The 19,743-nt window shown below is 39.2% G+C and overlaps 1 protein-coding gene across 5 annotated transcripts in view; it reads right to left on the bottom strand.

Annotated features, from left to right (window-relative positions):
• WDPCP (WD repeat containing planar cell polarity effector) overlaps positions 1-19,743 on the bottom strand; it is a 278,133-nt gene that overhangs the window by 155,953 nt on the left and 102,437 nt on the right. For 3 of the 5 annotated variants that reach the window (XM_073339528.1, XM_073339532.1, XM_073339529.1), the window contains exons 4-7: positions 18,647-18,697; positions 14,999-15,069; positions 14,683-14,742; positions 379-493 (exon numbers count right to left, since the gene is read on the bottom strand). In XM_073339528.1, the coding sequence (XP_073195629.1) occupies positions 379-493; positions 14,683-14,742; positions 14,999-15,069; positions 18,647-18,697 (297 nt within the window). The remainder of the gene's footprint in view (positions 1-378; positions 494-14,682; positions 14,743-14,998; positions 15,070-18,646; positions 18,698-19,743) is intronic. The other 2 variants (XM_073339531.1, XM_073339530.1) reach the window with 2 other exon arrangements.

Raw genomic sequence — 19,743 nt, 5'->3', positions numbered from 1 at the left:
TATCCTGCCATTTTTTATAACTGAGCATTTTGTATATGTAAAAATCCTGGGTAATTAATTATTTCATTATTATCTGCTTCTGTCACTTTTCCCTGTATATGAAGTAAGCATGCAAACAACTTCATGTGCTATTGTTTAAAATGTGTAAGAAAATGAATTTTAGAAAATCCATTCAGTATTTGACAAGACTGATAACTTTGATGTTAAGTATTATTCCCAAACTGTTCTTGGTCCTGAGGGTTCTAACTATGGCATTACATGCAATTACTTGTTGTGTTTGCAAGTCCCCAGTGGCAATAATTAGTCTACCTGTTGACATACTATTTCTCCTGCTCTATTGTTAATGTAGGCAATTGATTTGCACATGGGTGTAATTACCATCACTGATGGTGTTGGAGATGAGCTTCCCTGCCAGGGTCCTGTCAATCACCACTTTCTCCAGCTGTGGCCCAGAAAGGCTTAGGGACACCAGTACACCTGAACGAAAGAGGAGCTAAATCCAAGAAGCCAGAAAATAAGACATCAGGAAACAATAATTAAGAAACTCGAATGTTCCAAAGTACATACTAACATCCCTCTCTGGCATATAGTAATCTAATTTACAAAATAACAAGAAATCTTTTATCTTGCCCAACAAAATATATTATATGCACTATGAAAGCTTTATCAAGGAAAAAGAAAAACAGAATGAAAGAGCAAAAGAGAAATGTATTGCGACTATAAATTACATGTGTACAATAACTATTTTACGTGGATCACTTCAAAATTATGGGCCAAAAATCTCCATTATGTTGGTTGGATTATACTGAATTCAGATGCTGAAAATTGTGATTGAAATCCTGCCTTGTATGGATAAAGAGGCCAGTCTTATCAGCAAGTGTATTTTTAAGTACCAAAGACACATTATGTTGCATTTTTTCCCTGCTGTATTTCATCCCGCAGACAAAACATAGTTAAAGCTGTAGTATGCTTTATATAACATTTTCGTGTATACAGACATTTTAAAAACTAAAGCCAAGATTTTCAGAAGTGTTTAGTGATTTTTGGATGCCTCAGTTCTTGGGTGCTCAACTTGACACACACGAAAGGGATCTGATATTCAGAGGCGGGTGCACAGCACATTAGGGTACTATCTTTTCTTATGTGTTTGTACAGCACTTAGCAAATTTGGGTCTTTGGGTGCTACCGCTATATAGATATTGAATAATTATAAAGAATACCGTCATATCCTCAGTCATCAGATGCTCTAAAAAGTTGCACTTGAACTTTAATCACACCTCAGTTGCACACAGATGTTTAAAACTTTCTTCCATCCCTATTATCTTTGATCATTCATGTGCTTTTAAATGTACATTATGGTGTCTAGATACCCCAGTGATGGGCACCTAATGAATTCATACACTAATAATGTTGTCTGGCATGAGGTCTCAGAGGTCTCGTAATAAAGGAGGAACTTAAAGCCTAAATACAGGCAGGAGAGTGTCTCAGGCACATTTCGGAGTTAATCAAACATCTCTATTAAAGTCACCTCTGTTAAGCGGCACAGACTGGACTGCAGACTTTCTGATGCCATAGCGTGGCATAAAGGGTGCTGCTTGGTGAGAGGGACAAGTGAAGCTTTGATTTTGCCTAATTAAATCACAAAAAGCAGTAAGATTTTGAATTAAATCCACCATTGCAAAGTAATGCAGAATAAAGACTGAAGACCTCCGCTCCACTACTGTGCCAGGGTACTGCAACATAAGCAGTAGGTAACATCACTATTATGATAAAAAAATTATTTTGACAAAAAGGGGCTGAGCGAAGGGTAATTTGGGTCTCTTTGCTCACATGTGGACTAACTGGTTGCCAAAATGTCGGTGTTTGTTTTTTTTACAGCACCCTTAATGTGTATATGTCTGTGAAGAAAATTGAAGAAAATCAGCAATGTGAGTTTGATCCCCAGGTGTACCACAGGTGCACCTGGGAAGAGTGCTCTGCGCACCTGGGAAGAGGGTATTTAATTGGCATTATGCCACCTTCCCCTCTCCCACTGTACTGGGATATATGGGCCCAAAGAGTTAGAGGTGTTAATATGACCAGGGCCGGCTCTACTGTTTTTGCCGCCCCAAGCAGTCAAAAAAACTGTCGCCGCCAAATTGTCACCACGGACGGCAGAAGAGAGAAACTCCCGATGAATTGCCACCATGGACGGCAAAAGGGAGAAACTGCTGCCGAATTGCTGCCACGGACGGCAGAAGAGAAAAGCTGCTGGTGAATTGCCACCTTGGCTGGCGGAATGGAGAAGCTGCCGCCGATTTGCCCCCACGGCAGAAACACTGCCGCCCCTTTCTGACTGCTGCCCCAAGCACCTGCTTGGAACGCTGGTGCCTGGAGCCGGCCCTGAATGTGACTCTGTCACTGTCAAACATTAAACAGCTGTAAACAGTATTGGGGTCTGTTGTACAGAGACCTCAGCAGATTAGTTACCATGGCAAACACAGCATTAAAAATCTTTGTAACCTTTTATTGAAGACACAGAAAAGAAGATGAAACAGTTAAAGCCTTTGAAATGTAAACTATTAAGGAAGGCTCTCATTTTAACAACATTTCTTGTTCCCCTTCCCTTGAGCTGGAGAGGTTTTAGAAGGAAACCCTCCCTATCTGACAGTCTTTTAGATAGCATTAAAGATGGCAACAACTCTCCTTTTTGGGGAAAAGAAAAGAAGTTGAGATAATCTGGAGCCATTGTTTTTGCTGCTGTTCTTAAAGTCCAAGCCTATTTTCTTGAAGTCAAAACAAGACAAACACACACAAAAGGGGAAAGAACAGAACAGAACAGATTTAAAAAATGTGTACCAACACTGGACTACTTAGGGCCTTGCTTTTTGCTGTCTTTCTGGTCACAGACTAACAAAATGTTGCAAAATATAGTCTTGGCCAGCAAACCCAGAGTCTTATTAGACAGAAGGCAAAAGCAGAGGAATAGGAAAGAGAAGAAATAAGATGGGGAAGGAAAAGAACATCTTTCAGGACTAGGACAACGAAGGCACAATGGTGTCAGAGCAGATCCTGGCGTTCCAAGAGATGATGGGGTTGGCAGCCATAATGGTGAGGCTTGATCCTTCCTGTTGTCCCATCTTTCAGTCAGCCAGCATCCACATCTGCTAATTTCCCCCTCAAAATCTCTTTCTGAGGACCCCCAAAGGTAATGACAAGTGAAATAGCCCATCCCTCATTATTTTGTCCACCAATTAGAACTAATTTCCAACCTACCAATTTTGGTTCACTGATTTCCAGCCCCATACCTTATATGGGTGATCTCAGAACAGTCCTTGAATTAGATCAGTAAGCCTTTTTATTTAGACTAATTCAGTACTTTTGTCTCCCTTTTACACCTTTCCCCATCAACATTCATTGTTATAGATTATTGTAACATGTTATAAACTTTTACCTACATTCCCACAGTTACGCTCACAACATCCCTCTGATTTAACCCACCGCAATAGACCCACTTACATGCCTGGTGAAGAAGAGTAGGGGGATGCAGAGGTGCTCCTTCCCAGTGATAAGCTAATAAAGTTACAGCTTGCTGCTTAAATTTAGCCCTGTGTCTGTCTTCATTCATGTGTGTGTCCTGATCAACTCTGTAGGATCTGTTCTGCCAGCATGGATCACTGGACAGCATTGCACTCTGGTCCCACCCCTTATGCCACCTCTTCCAGAGAAGAAAGTAGCTGATTATGCCAGCCTGAAACCTGCTGAGGAGTCTTTAGCTGTTGCATTAAGGCAGCTTTAAGTCCTCTTTGCATCACGGGAGAAGCACAAAGAGGACTTACCAGGGGCCAAGGATCCAGGATTGTATTTATATTTCTAATTTAAATATTTATATTTTTAGAATTCTATATTTTAAAAATGTGATGCCCGGCAAATGCTTGCTTTTCTAACAGAAGTTATCATAATAACCCATGTCTACTCTATGTCACAGGTGTGAAACAAACATTGATGTGCAGCATGCTGTTAGATGGAATACCAGGCAAAACCTCCTTGCAGTGAGATCTATTAAACTGTATAATAGTTTCCAAAGGAAGCAGCAGGAGCACCATTACTTTAGACTTCTAAAAATGAACTGCAAAAGCAGTAGGAAGTTGGGAGCAAACCTGGACTGATAGTAGCATGGATTAGATGACCTCAGACCATCTCTAATTCATATGAACATATTATATTGTCAGATACAGCAGATATTTTCATTTATGAATTTTCTTTCTGAGTTTTGTATTGTCCACATTTTGATTGAAAAGGAAGAGAATGAAAGATTTCATTTGACTGTGCTGAAGTATAGGAAGCAATAGGGACAGGAATCTGATTATCTCATCTGCCTATCTCTGTTGGCTCTCTTTTTCATCTATGCTCCTACCTTTGCAAAATGGCAGTTATACACATCTTAACGAATGAGTATAAATGTTATGCACCCTGCAGCAGTGACCAGAACAACATATAAACAAATGAACTATTTCCCTCTTTTCTTTATTAATATTTTTAACCAAAAACTCTTCACTCCATCACTTTTCTGCTAATCTATATTAGGTTTTAAAAACTAATTGGCATGACATTTCAAATACAAACCAAACATACCTGCCATGCAAAACATATACATTAAAAGCAGAAGAAATTTTTTTAAGTTACCTCCTATCCTGCCAAAGACAAATACTGTGTTAGTCTGAAAGCACATATAATATTTCAAGAGAGGCCCAGTCATGAAAGATGTCCTTTAAGGTTCTGTCCTCGTAAAAATGTTAGACACAGTTACACGCCTGTAGCTTTTATTACAACTTTTCAAAACTTCAATTTATCCTTATGTTGCAGTTAGATTAGATAAAATCACAATTTATTTCCAACTTGATAATGTGAGTCCAGCAAGGTCTGACTACAGTGAGTTATAACTGTCTAATGAATACAGCTAAAAAAGTAGAGGGGAAAAATTGACCAAATTAAACAACAAGAACAAAAAGGAATACATTTACCATGAGATATTCTCCATAACCTGCTGAATTGTGCAAACTCTAAAAAGCCAGGGATTTTCTAGCGAGCAAAAATGTTAGTCTGCAACACAAGAGCAAAACACCCCAAATCCTTCAGTTCCAAACTGGAGGGAGATTTGACTAAGGGAGGTTGTGCAAATAAATTCCCCATCACTTGTGCTCTACAGCTTCCTATGCTCGGGAGTCAATCTGTCTTTTCATCCAGGAAAAGTTCCTACAACCTTAGGACATAAGAAATTCCCCCTTCTCCAAATGGTGAGATGCTGTGGTGCTCTGCATTTACTTGAGAGAAGAGAGCAGTGGGATAAGCCAGGTGAATCAGAGGTCTGTTGGAGGCTCCTCCCTATTTTACAGGGTAGGGATATCCACCACGTCTCTCTTGAGAACAGCCGGGAAGAATGCTTTTTGGTTTGTGACCCCATTCAGTCAGCAAGAAAGGTACCTTCCACCTCTCAGGTGACTACATTATAGTATCAAAGCTACATGATTGTTATTTTGTTGCATCTAAATTGTCCATCTTATATACTTATGTATCTAGACCAGTGGTTTTCAAACTTTTTTCATTTGCGGACTTGCTGAAAACCATTGCGCTATGGTAACAACAACCTTTCACAGACCCCTTAGACATAGTCTGCAGACCCCCAGGGATCCACAGATCACAGGTTGAAAAGCACTAATCTAGACATTTCTAATATGGCCATCAGCCTGCTATTAAGAGGCACCAATGTACATTAGATACATCCATTGCTGTGCAATTCAGATACTGGATGTCATCATGATCACACACTGATTTGGAAGTCTATGTGCCTTTAAAGGCACAGTGCCAAAACCTTCCTGGCCCTCCCCTCAAAAGTACATGTCCACAATGTGTCTTCCAGTTCCCTCTCCTGCTTTCCTCCAAGCCCCATAGCTAAGTCTGAATCCCTCGTTACGTTTAACAACAGACCTTCAAGAGTAATGTTTCTTCAGGGAGAGCATGAATCTTCTGCACCTCCCGATACAAAGTAGATGCAGGATGCCACTAGGCAACTCCTTCTGCCAGGAGAGTTTCAAGAAATCACAGAGGAGCTTCCTGGCTGCCTGCTTCTTGCCCCAACCCCTGCTGCAGCCACAGAATCACTCAGAAGCTCCTTCATTCTTCCACTAGCGTTACTTATGTATAGATAGATATTGCTATGTTTTTCATTAAAAAAACAACACCCCCCCATGTGCCTCCCACCTTTGTACCCATGTTTTGGCAGGTCATGATTCAAAGGCTTTCTAGGGCAAGTAATTTTAATTTTAGAATGAATTTAAAGAAAGAAAAGGTGACTGGTGGCGTTTGAAGAGAAGGACTGTTTCAAGTATAGGTAGGAGCATGGAACAGGGCACAAAGACAAGAATAAAAAGGAATGAAAAGGGAACATTTAGATGCAAGATCTCATCTGCTCCTGCTTCTTATGCCTCATATAAAGCCATAACTACACTGTGACATCTTAACCTTAATACTGTGACAAAATTTCCACAATAACTAAATGTGATGTCACAAAAGAGCTCTATGACTTTAGTTAGAGGATAAGTAGCAGGTGAAAATGAACTTTTAAGAAAAAACAACATTACATAAAGATCAAAGTAGAAATACGGAATAGATCTATAATCATTTGCTTCCAAAAAGAATTTGTTAAAAAAGTTTGCCATGAAGCACAAGCTGGTGTTTAAATAACACAGAACAATTGATATTTTCATTCAAAATTAACCTGAAACACAGAAAATGTATATATTGCTCTAAAACTGGGCTTCAGATGTTTAAGATTATTGTGCCATTGTGGTAAGATTTAAGTGCAATGTATGTACACTTACATAGCCAAACTCAAATGGAGAGGTGGATGGGAACAAACATAGATCTAATGGGGAAGGGTGTAAACTTGGTTTGAACACACATATATGATGATCCAACACCAAAAATTGCTGTTGAAAGGAGCTGTCCATTGTTACTAATTGAATTAAAGCTCACTCACTCAAACATGCTATCAAATAGAACTAATATTAAACTAAGGAAGCAGTCATTACAGGGATCCTGGCCTAAAACGTTCAGTCAGTAAGACTCTTAAGAACATGTGGTGAAAAAAACTTTCCTTTGAATTTAACATAGTTTGTTAAGTTAGGCATTATTTGCATTTTATCTTTCTCTTTCTTGACAGGTTTCAGAGTAACAGCCGTGTTAGTCTGTATTCGCAAAAAGAAAAGGAGTACTTGTGGCACCTTAGAGACTAACCAATTTATTTGAGCATAAGCTTTCGTGAGCTACAGCTCACTTTATCGGATGCATAGTGTGGAAACTGCAGATAGATTTCCACTCCATACGGCTAAATGCAATGCCTTGCATAATGACAGGTTTCAGAGTAACAGCCGTGTTAGTCTGTATTCACAATACATGGCTGTTACTCTGAAACCTACTGACCGCTATTCCTACCTACATGCCTCCAGCTTTCACCCTGACCACACCACACGATCCATCGTCTACAGCCAAGCTCTGCGATACAACCGCATTTGCTCCAACCCCTCAGACAGAGACAAACACCTACAAGATCTCTATCAAGCTTTCTTACAACTACAATACCCACCTGCGGAAGTGAAGAAACAGATTGATAGAGCCAGAAGAGTTCCCAGAAGTCACCTACTACAGGACAGGCCTAACAAAGAAAATAACAGAACGCCACTAGCCATCACCTTCAGCCCCCAACTAAAACCCCTCCAACGCATTATTAAGGATCTACAACCTATCCTGAAGGATGACCCAACACTCTCACAAATCTTGGGAGACAGGCCAGTCCTTGCCTACAGACAGCCCCCCAACCTGAAGCAAATACTCACCAACAACCACATACCACACAACAGAACCACTAACCCAGGAACCTATCCTTGCAGCAAAGCCCGTTGCCAACTGTGCCCACATATCTATTCAGGGGACACCATCACAGGGCCTAATAACATCAGCCACATTATCAGAGGCTCGTTCACCTGCACATCCACCAATGTGATATATGCCATCATGTGCCAGCAATGCCCCTCTGCCATGTACATTGGTCAAACTGGACAGTCTCTACGTAAAAGAATAAATGGACACAAATCAGATGTCAAGAATTATAACATTCATAAACCAGTCGGAGAACACTTCAATCTCTCTGGTCACGCAATTACAGACATGAAGGCTGCTATCTTACAAAACAAAAACTTCAAATCCAGACTCCAGCGAGAAACTGCTGAATTGGAATTCATTTGCAAATTGGATACTATTAATTTAGGCTTAAATAGAGACTGGGAGTGGCTAAGTCATTATGCAAGGTAGCCTATTTCCCCTTGTTTTTTCCTACCGCCCCCCCCCCCCAAGACGTTCTGGTTAAACTTGGATTTATGCTGGAAATGGCCCACCTTGATTATCATATACATTGTAAGGAGAGTGGTCAGTTTGGATGAGCTATTACCAGCAGGAGAGTGAGTTTGTGTGTGGGGTGAGTGGGTGAGGAGACCTGGATTTGTGCTGGAAATGGCCTACCTTGATTATCGTGCACATTGTTGGGAGAGTGGTCGCTTTGGATGGGCTGTTACCAGCAGGAGAGTGAGTTTGGGGGTGGGGGAGGGTGAGAAAACCGGGATTTGTGCTGGAAATGGCCCACCTTGATTATCATGCACATTGTAGGGAGAGTGGTCACTTTAGATAAGCTATTACCAGCAGGAGAGTGGGGTGGGAGGAGGTATTGTTTCATGGTCTCTGTGTATATAATGTCTTCTGCAATTTTCACAGTATGCATCCGATGAAGTGAGCTGTAGCTCATGAAAGCTTATGCTCAAATAAATGGGTTAGTCTCTAAGGTGCCACAAGTACTCCTTTTCTTTTTTCTTGTAACCATTTCTGACTTTTATGCCTCATTACTTGTGTTCACTTAAAAGCTCTCTTTACAGTTAATACACTTGTTTTATTGTTTTATCTAAATCAGTGTGTTTGAACTGAAGTGTTTGGGAGACTCTATCTGGGGTAACAAGATTTGTGCATATCATTTCTCTTAATAAAATGAAGAACTTTCTATGAGCTTGTATTTCCAGATGAGAGCTGGCAGTACAAGAGGTACATTTCTGGGGAAAAGTCTGGGACTGGAAGTGTGCTGGGGTCACCTTGCAGTATAATTCAGGCTGGTAAAAGCCTGAGCATGACTGGCAGGCTGCAAGTACACACAAACATAGCTGAGAGTGACTTGCATGCCGGAAGCCGTTTGTGAGCAGTCCAGGAGTGGAGGCAACAACAGTAAAGCAGTGTAAAGGGCATCCCAGGTTAGAGGGAACAGGTGACAGATACTCACTGGATTGTACCCTGAGTATGTCACTAGGGGCTATCCCTGTGCTGCAGACAGGTAGAGTTTGAAGTTTTTTTGGAGGGTGGACCCATATCATCCTTGACACACTCGTTAATACTTGCCAAAATGCCCCTCTGCAATGCACAGATGAATGTTGGTGGAACACAGCCTGCACAAGGGGAATTTAGGCCCCAGTGCAACAAAGTACTTAAGCTCATGTTTAACTTTAAGCATGTATTTAAATGCCTCTTTATTCAGCAAGGCACTTAAGTACTGTACGTGCTTAAGTTCCACTGAAGTCAAAGTTCTACCACGACCAGGGAATATGCAAAGAGGGGCATGGAACTGCAAAGCAATTCTTGTTCAAGCAGGATCACAGTGTTTTCACCCACCTCTTCATTGCAGGTTGCCTTTCCCCCCACCCCATTGTAATTATTCTGTCACTTTCCTCAGAACAGCTGAGCTTACTGTTGTTACATGTTAATATTTCACAACAATCAATGCATTTGTGATTTTAGCCCTGGATCTCTATCAACATGTTATGAACTAACTGCTATGATTAAAAGCAAATAATTTAATATGCTGAACAGAGTTCCTATTACTAGCTGGCAATAAGTACTATCTTCTCATATGTTTTATTCACATAGTGTCTTGATTCTGACATCAGATACTCTGGCATGTGTCACCATATATCTTGCTAAATCAGCTTACTTGCGTGCACATGCACAGCAGCTAATTGCACAAGCCATGTCAGCACATATTGCTGTGTATCTCAGCTCACAATTAAGCTCTAAATGTGCAAATTACCGTAACATAAAAAGTATTTATATACAGATGCAAAATGCAACTTAAATAAAATAAAATAAAAGTAATTAAATACAAATGCAAAAATTCTTATTATTAGCTGCCAATATTCACTTCTGCTATCTTGCATTCATCCAATGAAATATGTAAATACTGGCATGTGTTAATCCTACACTGAAATGTGCAGGTAAAAATCAAGAAGTTAGGAACTAGATTATTCAGCTGGCTCTCATTAGTTTTGCAAATATACACTGTACACCAAAACTGAAAACATGGTCTCATTTCACAGTACTGAATTCACATTTTTGTAGCAAAAGACTTTGAAGCATTCCAGAGTGCTAAAGAATGATACCATGGGTGAAACGTAGTTGCAGTTTCTTCATAGCAAACTCTAATTAAAATATTATTGAAATTAATTGACTACATGAAATTGTTATTCCTGACCAGAACAGGAAAGAAGGAACAATTTATTTATAAATAATACAGTGACATTTTATTGGAAAGATCTCTTGCCTTTCTTTTCTGTCAAAGCATCTTTTATGGTCTATTTATTTTCTTCTTTTGACAACAACTAACAGAAGATTACAGGATTATTTCAGCAGCTCATCATAGGTCATCAAACTTTGGGTTTAGAGCTACAGTACTAACATGGCATGCTTTTGGAACAAGTAGGTACAGAGCTAAAGAATAGAGCTCAATCCTTTAGGGCTCTACTAAGCTCTCTTAAATGGAATACTACAATCCTTTAAAAAAAATCACAATACAGTCTAGGTATGTTTGCATGAACTAGCACATTTTCTGTTTCTATATGATATAAAAAATATTCAAGTGTATATACAGGGCTGCAAGAATAAACAACACAGTCAACAGATTTTTCTTGGCAATGAAAAGCATGCAAATATAAAACTTCTAGTGCCATGTTTGTCAACGGCACTGAAACCAGGGGAGGGGTGGGGGGAGAGGCTCCCAGGGGCCATTCCCCCACTTTTTAACAAGGGTGTAATTTGGGGGGCAGGGAGTGGCGTACCCCTCCTCCCCGGCCCAACTGCATGCTTCGGGCAGGCACAGAGCAGCGCCAGCAGGGGCTGCACTTTGTGGAGGGGGAGCTGATCATGGTGATCAGCTCCCCTGCTGCAAAGCATAGCCCCTGCCAGTGCTGCTTTGCGCCTGCCCACGGCTTGCAGTTTGGGGGGCAATACAGCCCCCGTCCCCAACGCCCATGTTAAAAAGTGCATGTACTGTGCATGCAGTCTGTCATTTGCACACACAATTAACATGATTGCACGTTTAATTTTAGGAGCTTTATGTGTGCATTTGTCTGAAAATATCTGGCCCCCAATTTATTGCTCCCTGGGTTACCTGGAGGCTCTGGGGAGGCAGCAAACTGAAGTACTACGGCTTTTCACGTACTAATAGGCACAACAGTCTATGGACAGTAGGCCTATGCCTACTTCTCACAAAATCTGACATACATCAGTCCTTCATGTGATTGTTCTATTAAACTTGTCCTGCCTGATGGTGTTTTCCACCCCAAAGGCACAAAGGCCACAGCGAGAGGCTGTGATGGTGGCAGATTGTCATTAGAAGGAAAAGTGTAGTCTCATTATGGCTCATTCTGAAATATGAAGGATTCACAAACAATGGGAAATTTAGAAAAAAAGTATGGCTACTGATTTTTTGTAAAATTTTAAGTTATTATATTTTTATTGATGACATTTGTCAGTAGTTTATGATAAAAGGGCTAGAAGGTTGAGGAGACTGGCACTAGGATAGCAAATCTTTGAACTCCCAGTCACCCATTCAAACCAAGCCCAGATTAGTAATCAATTACAGTTATTAACATCTGATGACTAAGTGGTGGGGTAATTTACTTTTCACTATCCGCCACGTTTGTTAGCTTATTGCTTACCGCAAGTTAATGTAAAACATATTCTTCTCTATTATAGGCAAAGGTTATTTTACCCAGAGTAGTATATAAATTGAACAGTGACATGACATAATTCAGACCATTTAAGTGAAACAGTTAATTATACACCCACCTGAAGTTTATAAATAAACCTCTAACCTTCTTTTTCACTTTGCGAAGTGATGTTTCCAAAAACATTAGCAAATTTTGGCAGGCTGGAAGGCAGGCTGTTCAGAGGACAAATATTTTTAGATTTTACTCCTTCCCACCAAATAGAAGAACATGAAATATTTTTGTTAATTTTTTAAAATTCGTTGGTTCAAAAATATGGTATTTTACTGTCACAGACCACAATGCTTTGCACATCTTCTACTGGGCAATTAATGAAGGGAGGGATCTAGTCATTTTCACAGGATGCTATGGGGAAGATAAGTAGCACTACAGTGCAGATACTGTATGACATAAAAAAGAATTGATAAGTAGGCATTTTGCGAATTGTCCTACTTGAAAAGAACTCTCTCAAATTATTCATTTTCCTCGGTTTTTTTTTCATTTGTTGAAGAACTACAGTTAATTATGAGGATGATGGAAAGCAGGACAACACACATTTTTTGGTTGAATATGCTCTGGATTTTCTAAATCACTATGAGAAAGTCCAATTCCAGTTGCTTATTGTATAAAACAGTGTTGAGCTTCGATAATCTCAAATGCAAAATAGGGTAAGAACTGGAGAAAGCAAAAGGAAATTGATTAAGATAGAGAAGTAACTATTATTAATACCTTTGTTTTCACCTCTGGCTAATTTTCAAGCAAAATATCTCAAGAAAACTTACAGGAATAGGCCAGATATCTATCACCTCCTTATATGACCCCACTGATGTAGTGTCAGAGCACATATTTAAAAGAAGAAATAGCAATCTCTCTCTCTTTTTCTCAATTTCCCCCTACCTTGTATGAGAAATAACTTGATAACTATGTATTGTTTCTTTTTTATATATGTATGTTTTGTGTACACACATACAGGTATGCATGTGAAAAATTTCCTCGGGGAAACCTAAGTTGGAGAAATGAGTTTTACATACGATAGTTGGCAAATCTAGGATGTTGTGTTTTAAGGAAGGAGTGACATCATTCTAGATGGAAGACGTCCCCTGGCAAGAGGCTCCAAAATTTAAGAAGCCAGTCCTTAAAGCACAGGCTGCAAGAGAAGGCAGGCTGTTCAGAGGACAAGTATTCCATTCTAGTAGGGAGTGAAAGTTTAGAGAGATGGGGATGTAACAGGAAAGAACAAAATATGGGGAGACTGGGCAGAAAGAGGCAAGTGAGGATACATAGCAAAGGGGTAACAAAAAAGATGAACAACCATTTTTTTGTGTAGTGACACTTAAAGCTGATCACGACTCCGTTTCTCTGATTCACACACTCCTTCCCTTCCCCCTCCACCCCCCAAAATCTGGGGCCTTGATTAACGGAACAGTTAATACTTAAAATTAGCTTTAGAAGATTAGCGTTCGCTGACAAATTGTTCTTGTTAAAAACAATTCCGGAAATTTCTTTAACATACATGGAATGTGGACACTTTAAATATATTTAACAAACAGGACCATACAAATTTGGAACTATTTAAATTTAAGTTACATTGAAAAACATTAAAACATTTTGCACAACCAAAGTACAAAATTTATTTTTTTAGAACTACATTAGTAAGATTTTTAAAAATTTCAACTTCAGTGCTGAAGCAGTTTTAAACATGATGCACCTTTCTCACAAACATCGAAGATATAGGGGTATGCAGAAACATTTAAAGTGATAAAATACTAACCAACATCTTCAGAGCAAGCTGTTGATTAGGAAGCTGGATCAAACATTCCAATATGCCACACTGTTCCCACTTACCCTGCTGCCCTGTGCTAATGAAGATGTGAACAGATGTTTCCTTTTTACAGTATATGGATATTTATGTACATATCAAGGGCAGATACACGTGCATAGCTTGCCCCAGGGCCCTATGTCTGGGAAATGACGTGTGATCTGTTTATCTAGGTTCTTGCACAACCCCCATGACCATGGTATCCAAGTTAAAAGTAAATGCTTTGATACATATGTGCAAATATTTGCTACATAAAATATATAATATAAAAATATTTTCCAGGCCTGTTGATACATTTTAATGGCTCTTTTGACTGTGTGGGTCTGATTCTGTATGGTGTTTACAGTGGTGCTGGAACTAGGGGTGCTACCGCACCCCCTGGCTTGAAGCAGTAATAACAAACCACCAAATACATGGGTTCTATCATCAGCACCCCCACTATAAAAATTATTCCAGCACCCCCAAGCGTTTAGTGCCTTCAAATCCAATTACTTTTGTGAAAGCTGCTGGCACTCAGTACCTCAAAAGATCGAGCCCTTACTGAGTAATTCTTGTTGTAAAAGGACCATAGAGTTTGATTTTATCCTGTCTGTTTCTGCTTCTAAACAAAATCTAAATAATGAAATGCCCCACACTAAAACACCAGTGAGTTTCTATATCAGTTAACATGATAACTTTTCAGCATCAATCACTGAACAGTCGTTCAGCTCCACTGACTGAACATTTCAAGAGCATGTCAAAACATTTTACCTGACAGACATATTTATTCTTCCATTTGCTCAGCACACACTGACTGTTTTGCATCAGCTCCTGAAGAACAACAGAAAACAGAAAGAGTGGAGTTGGCTGTACACATTGTCACTAGTGGTTAAGGTGCTTCTGATTTTCAAGCATGAGAGATCAGCATGCCACACAAACAAAGATGCAACTGTTTTGGACCAGCCCACTACACAAAAGCACATTTATCATCACCAGGAGGGCTGATCCTTTATGAAAATTAAAGCTGTTGAAAGAGGTTTGAAAACCGGATTATTTGTTGCCATACTTGAAAGTTTCTGAAAGGTACCTCCAGTTCCTTGAGAGCATCACGCAGTTTTTCTGGGCGTTTGTTTTTAAGTATCCAAGGACAATCTCGAGCTGGGAATAAAATAAAATATATACATAAACAGTCAAAAACTATGTTTTAAGTTGGGTTTTTCTTTCTTTTGGTGTGGGGAAACAAAATAATAAGATTTATAGGAATGATCTTAAACATAACGTTATACAGAAACTTGCCTATAATTGGGGGGAAGTGGGTATGGTTTCTATTGTCAAATGATATCCTTTTGAAAGGCTCTGTCATAGGAACGGTTAACATGAAATATCCTTACCTACCATGATTTCATCATGGGAATCATGGATAAAGCTCTCAGGGCAGAATATCCTCCCCAACTGCTAAGCATTTGCCATGGGAAAGTCTCTCAAGCACAGTGTTTCTAGCTCACAGAGATGCAAGTTATCAACTCCCTCCTGACTCATCTTAGATATTATTATGTTGAATTAACATTAAGGGCAAAAATTCCAAAAGCAAGCACTAACCTGTGTCCATAAAATATGCATGCCTGGATGTCAACTGGTAATTGTGCCCTGCACTACTATTAGTATCTGAGCCATTAGGCATTTATTATTGAAAATTTGGTTCTAAGTGTCTGCCATGGCAAGCTAACAAAAAAAAGATCGCGGGGAGGTTAGACAGGAAGTTCAGGATCAGGGCATATGACTGCTTAGCTCACTTAAATGGGAATCATGGATACTTACGATTCTCCAACAATCTTACTAACTTTATTTAGATGCCTAACTTTCAGCAAACAATTTTGAAACATTTGGCCTAAGATATTGACCCTGCAGTATTTAGGAAGGCAAAGTTCCCTTTGGAGTTAATGGCAATAGCTGTATCATAGCTGAAAGATCAGGTTCTAATAACTTACTAAATGTCATTGTTTAAAAAGTGAGCATTTTCTTCCCACAAGAGTACATAACAAAAAAGCACGTGAAACTGGTAAACCCTCTCTCTTTATTTATCGGTCTAAACTATTTAAAGGAGATTTGGTGAAAAGTTTCGAGCTCTGAGCTGTCAGAGTTTGTATGTCAACTCTCATGCCAAATGAATTAACAGTCAAGTTTAAACCTCCCCACAAAACCAGTTTATAACAGAAATATTTTAAAGTCCTTCCGTCTTGCACTACGTATATCATTCAAAACAAAACAAAAAAGCACATGAACATACAGCTTCCCTTGAATTGGACCAAGCCAGTGTCAATAGAACTGTTGTGATAATTCTAATTAAGCATGTAAGATCACATTTTCAATAAGCCTCTGTATAAATTAAGAACTCTTATCTACATATACAAAATGGGAAATTGCTCAAACAAATACCAATGTGTATTTCCAAATCACCATTTGAGTACAATATTAGCCAGTGCAGCCTTGTCAAAAATATGGCCCATAAAGCGTCATGTGAAATTCTGTGCTTTGGGGCAGCCCTGATCTCAGCACAGAGTTCTGGTATTTGGGCGGTGCACTGACAAGTTGAATGAGGCCTGATAGGGGAGGAATCTTCCCATCATGCCACAGAGTAGTGTTGGATCATATTAAAGAAGTTCTGTATTAAAATCACAAATTAGTTTGATTCCCCATAGTTTAAATTCCAGGGTATTACTAAATAAGAGGTCTCTTGGTTTTTGGTACTGTTTCTCTCCCTCTATGTGTGAAACTTGCAAGCTGCTAATTGTGTTAGTACATTCTAAGACAGAGTCTGTTCTCAAAGCAATTCACACAGAGAGAGAGAGACTCAAAGCAATACTCTGTAACAACAGAAACAGCACCCAGAGACTCCCCGCCCTTTTCTTGTATTAACAATTGTGATTAAAATAGAGATAGAGGATGTATGTGGATGGATGCTTGGTGTGGATAATAACGGAATGAACAGGGAGGTGCCAGCCTAAGAATCCAGTGTCCATCAGCTGAAGAAGGCGTCAAGTGGAAATAACCAGAGGACCCCCCGGAGGGCAGACTGGAATCCACCCAACAGCCTCAAGAATGGGAGAACCAAAGAACAAGATAACATCTGGCAGCACGGAGCCGTCAGGAATGTGCCATCTGCTGATTGATTCAGCAACAGCATGATGAAGCAATTCCCATAGACTGGCATAGGAAGAAATTCCTATAAAAATGGACTCTAGAAAGTGAGAACTTTGGGGTCTGATTCTGCAACTTCCAGGAGCATCAGATGAGCATCTGACAAGGCCCTGCTCCCTCCTCATGTCCAGGCCACCTGGCCAGTGGCTTGGCATGAGCAACTCTAAGGCCGGTAACTATGATAACAACCTTGCAGAACCTGTGTGTGTGTGTTTGTATGAATGAATGTGTGAATAAACATGAGATTGAATGGAATGTTATAGCTATAACTAACTGCTTACTATGATTCTTTCTGTATTCACAATAAATGTGGTATTTTGCCTTTTTCCCTTTAAGACGACCCTGCTGGTTTTTATTTTATTGTATAACAGCAGTAGTGGAGCCAATTCATGGGAGTAACTAAAGCAACATGGCTACAGGAGCTTATGCTCCCATTGCATGTCACATATACGAGAGGAGCGGGTTGGTGCAGCCGTGTAGTCCATATCTACTGGCTCTGCTCTGCCCACAGCATACCGACCCATCATATAGGGAGCCAGGCAGACCAATACTCCACAGCATACAAAGGATGTAAATCCTCTATATGGTTCCTTAAATTGTTCCCTGCTTTATAGCAGAACTTCACTAGTTTTCCTGGACAAAGGGCCCTCCAAGCATACTGGGGACTGGGTCCCAGGGGGATCAGTCCTCATGGGCCAAATTCTGCCACCAAACACACACACACCAATCCCACTTAAATTAATGAGAATTTTGCATATCTATTTGAAGGCAGAATTTGATCCTAAGACTAATTCAGTAAGGATCAGATACAGTGTTAAGGGAACTCTTACAGTATACATTTTATTTTGCAAAATCCCATAAAAATCTATTGGATTTTTCATGGCGGTAATGCAATACAGATTGAACACTAAAATGTGGTATGAGAAGGAGTAACTATCCAGTAGTTATAAAACTTGTGGTGGAGGGAAGGCTTTATTATTCAAATGATAAACCTCTAGCAGCATTGTGATAGCACTGTGATAGGATCATTAAAACTTCTTTTAACCAGCGAGGAGGAACATATAATCCAATGTGAATCCAAAAATAACCCCACCAAACAAATTAGGAATACAGCTGCTTATTAGCACCATGTTTCTTTTACTCCTATTGGAAGAATTTTAGTTTTGTACCAATGAATATTTAAATTCTTTCATTTATTTAAGATATGTATTGATAATCTGCAGACTACACTTGATAAGGAGAGTCCTGGATTATGTTTATTTCTGTTTTTACTTAGCAAGAGAAATGAGAAGCAATTGTGACTACCATACTCAATTATATAGAAAGTTACATTGCAATTACATAAGAAAGGTTTAGTTACATCTTGTGAATTATTTTGTGCTCGTTAGTTCTATGATATTCAGTCTTCTACTATATGGTCTGTGCAGAAAGTTGAGTTTGAAGAAAAGAGATTATTTTAGCGTTTTGCCTGGAGCAACAGCAATTAAAAAAAATAATACAATCTTATACCAACAAGTAACCTAGAAAATGCCCTTACATTCCACAAGCTGTTGTTTCTCTTCTAAGTAACCATGGTTCATTTGTGATACTAAAAAAGACAGGGGGAGGGGGGGAGAATGAAAAGATGAATGTTAACCCTCACATGTGCTGTCAGCAAATATTAATACATTAAAGAGAAGATTCGGACATTTTAATAAAACACAGAAATTTATACAAAATTAAGACAGCCCTGATTTTTTCACCTCACAGTCAGATATCTTAAATTCGCAGTGAAAGAAAGGCTTATGCAGCCCAACAGGTGGGCCAATATTACTGAGCCTCCAATCTCATCAGATAGTGAAGCGAGCTGCAACTGAATCCAGGAGAGAAGCTGAGTCAGTCTGTCATCAGAACCATGGAGACAGCATATTAACCACCAAGCTAAGTACATGGGATGATGCCCACACAAGCCTCCACTTTAACCTGGCCTGAAACAGGAAGTCACTGTTGCTGAAAAGACCTTTTGGGCCATCATGAAACTTCTAGGATTAACAGGATTAATCAGATAAAGAAAATTGATCATTCACTCTGAAATGCCTATTTCAGATATCAGGTAAAGATCCAGGAGGCTAACACTAGTGCATTCCTCTGCGTTTACGATGCCCTCTACTGGGATTCCAAAAAATAAAAAATTACTGGAATGCTCAATATCAAATTGATCATATCTGAAATGATACTATATTACATTAAAATTATATTGTTAAATAGTTTTATTAATTTTTCTTTATAGCACATACAAAATTGTTAGGTAGAAAATATAGACACACTGAGGCCTGATTGATGTTTAATTCATCACTGTCCAAATATAAGAGGCATTCAGTCATATCTATTGAAAGTTCATTTAATTATTTTTATGATTCATTTAATTATTATCTATAGTTTCTGTCTATTGGAATAAACAGTTTAAAAATAGATTCAGATTACCCGAGACAGAGTCTCTGTGATTGTTTCCTTATTCTAGAGAAATACAAAAAGTCTCTTGCATATTAAGAAGAAATTCATTGCTCAGCTTACTATTAGCCAAACAACTTGTTCCCAAAGCAGACCAAACATTTCAAAGTTTTAAACAGTTTTTTTTTTTAATACAATTAATAT

This window comes from Lepidochelys kempii, chromosome 3 (genome assembly GCF_965140265.1).
Source record: "Lepidochelys kempii isolate rLepKem1 chromosome 3, rLepKem1.hap2, whole genome shotgun sequence".
NCBI classification, from domain to species: domain Eukaryota; kingdom Metazoa; phylum Chordata; order Testudines; family Cheloniidae; genus Lepidochelys; species Lepidochelys kempii.
Note: the sequence above shows the minus strand (reverse complement) of the source record. Positions and strands in the feature narration are given on the sequence as shown.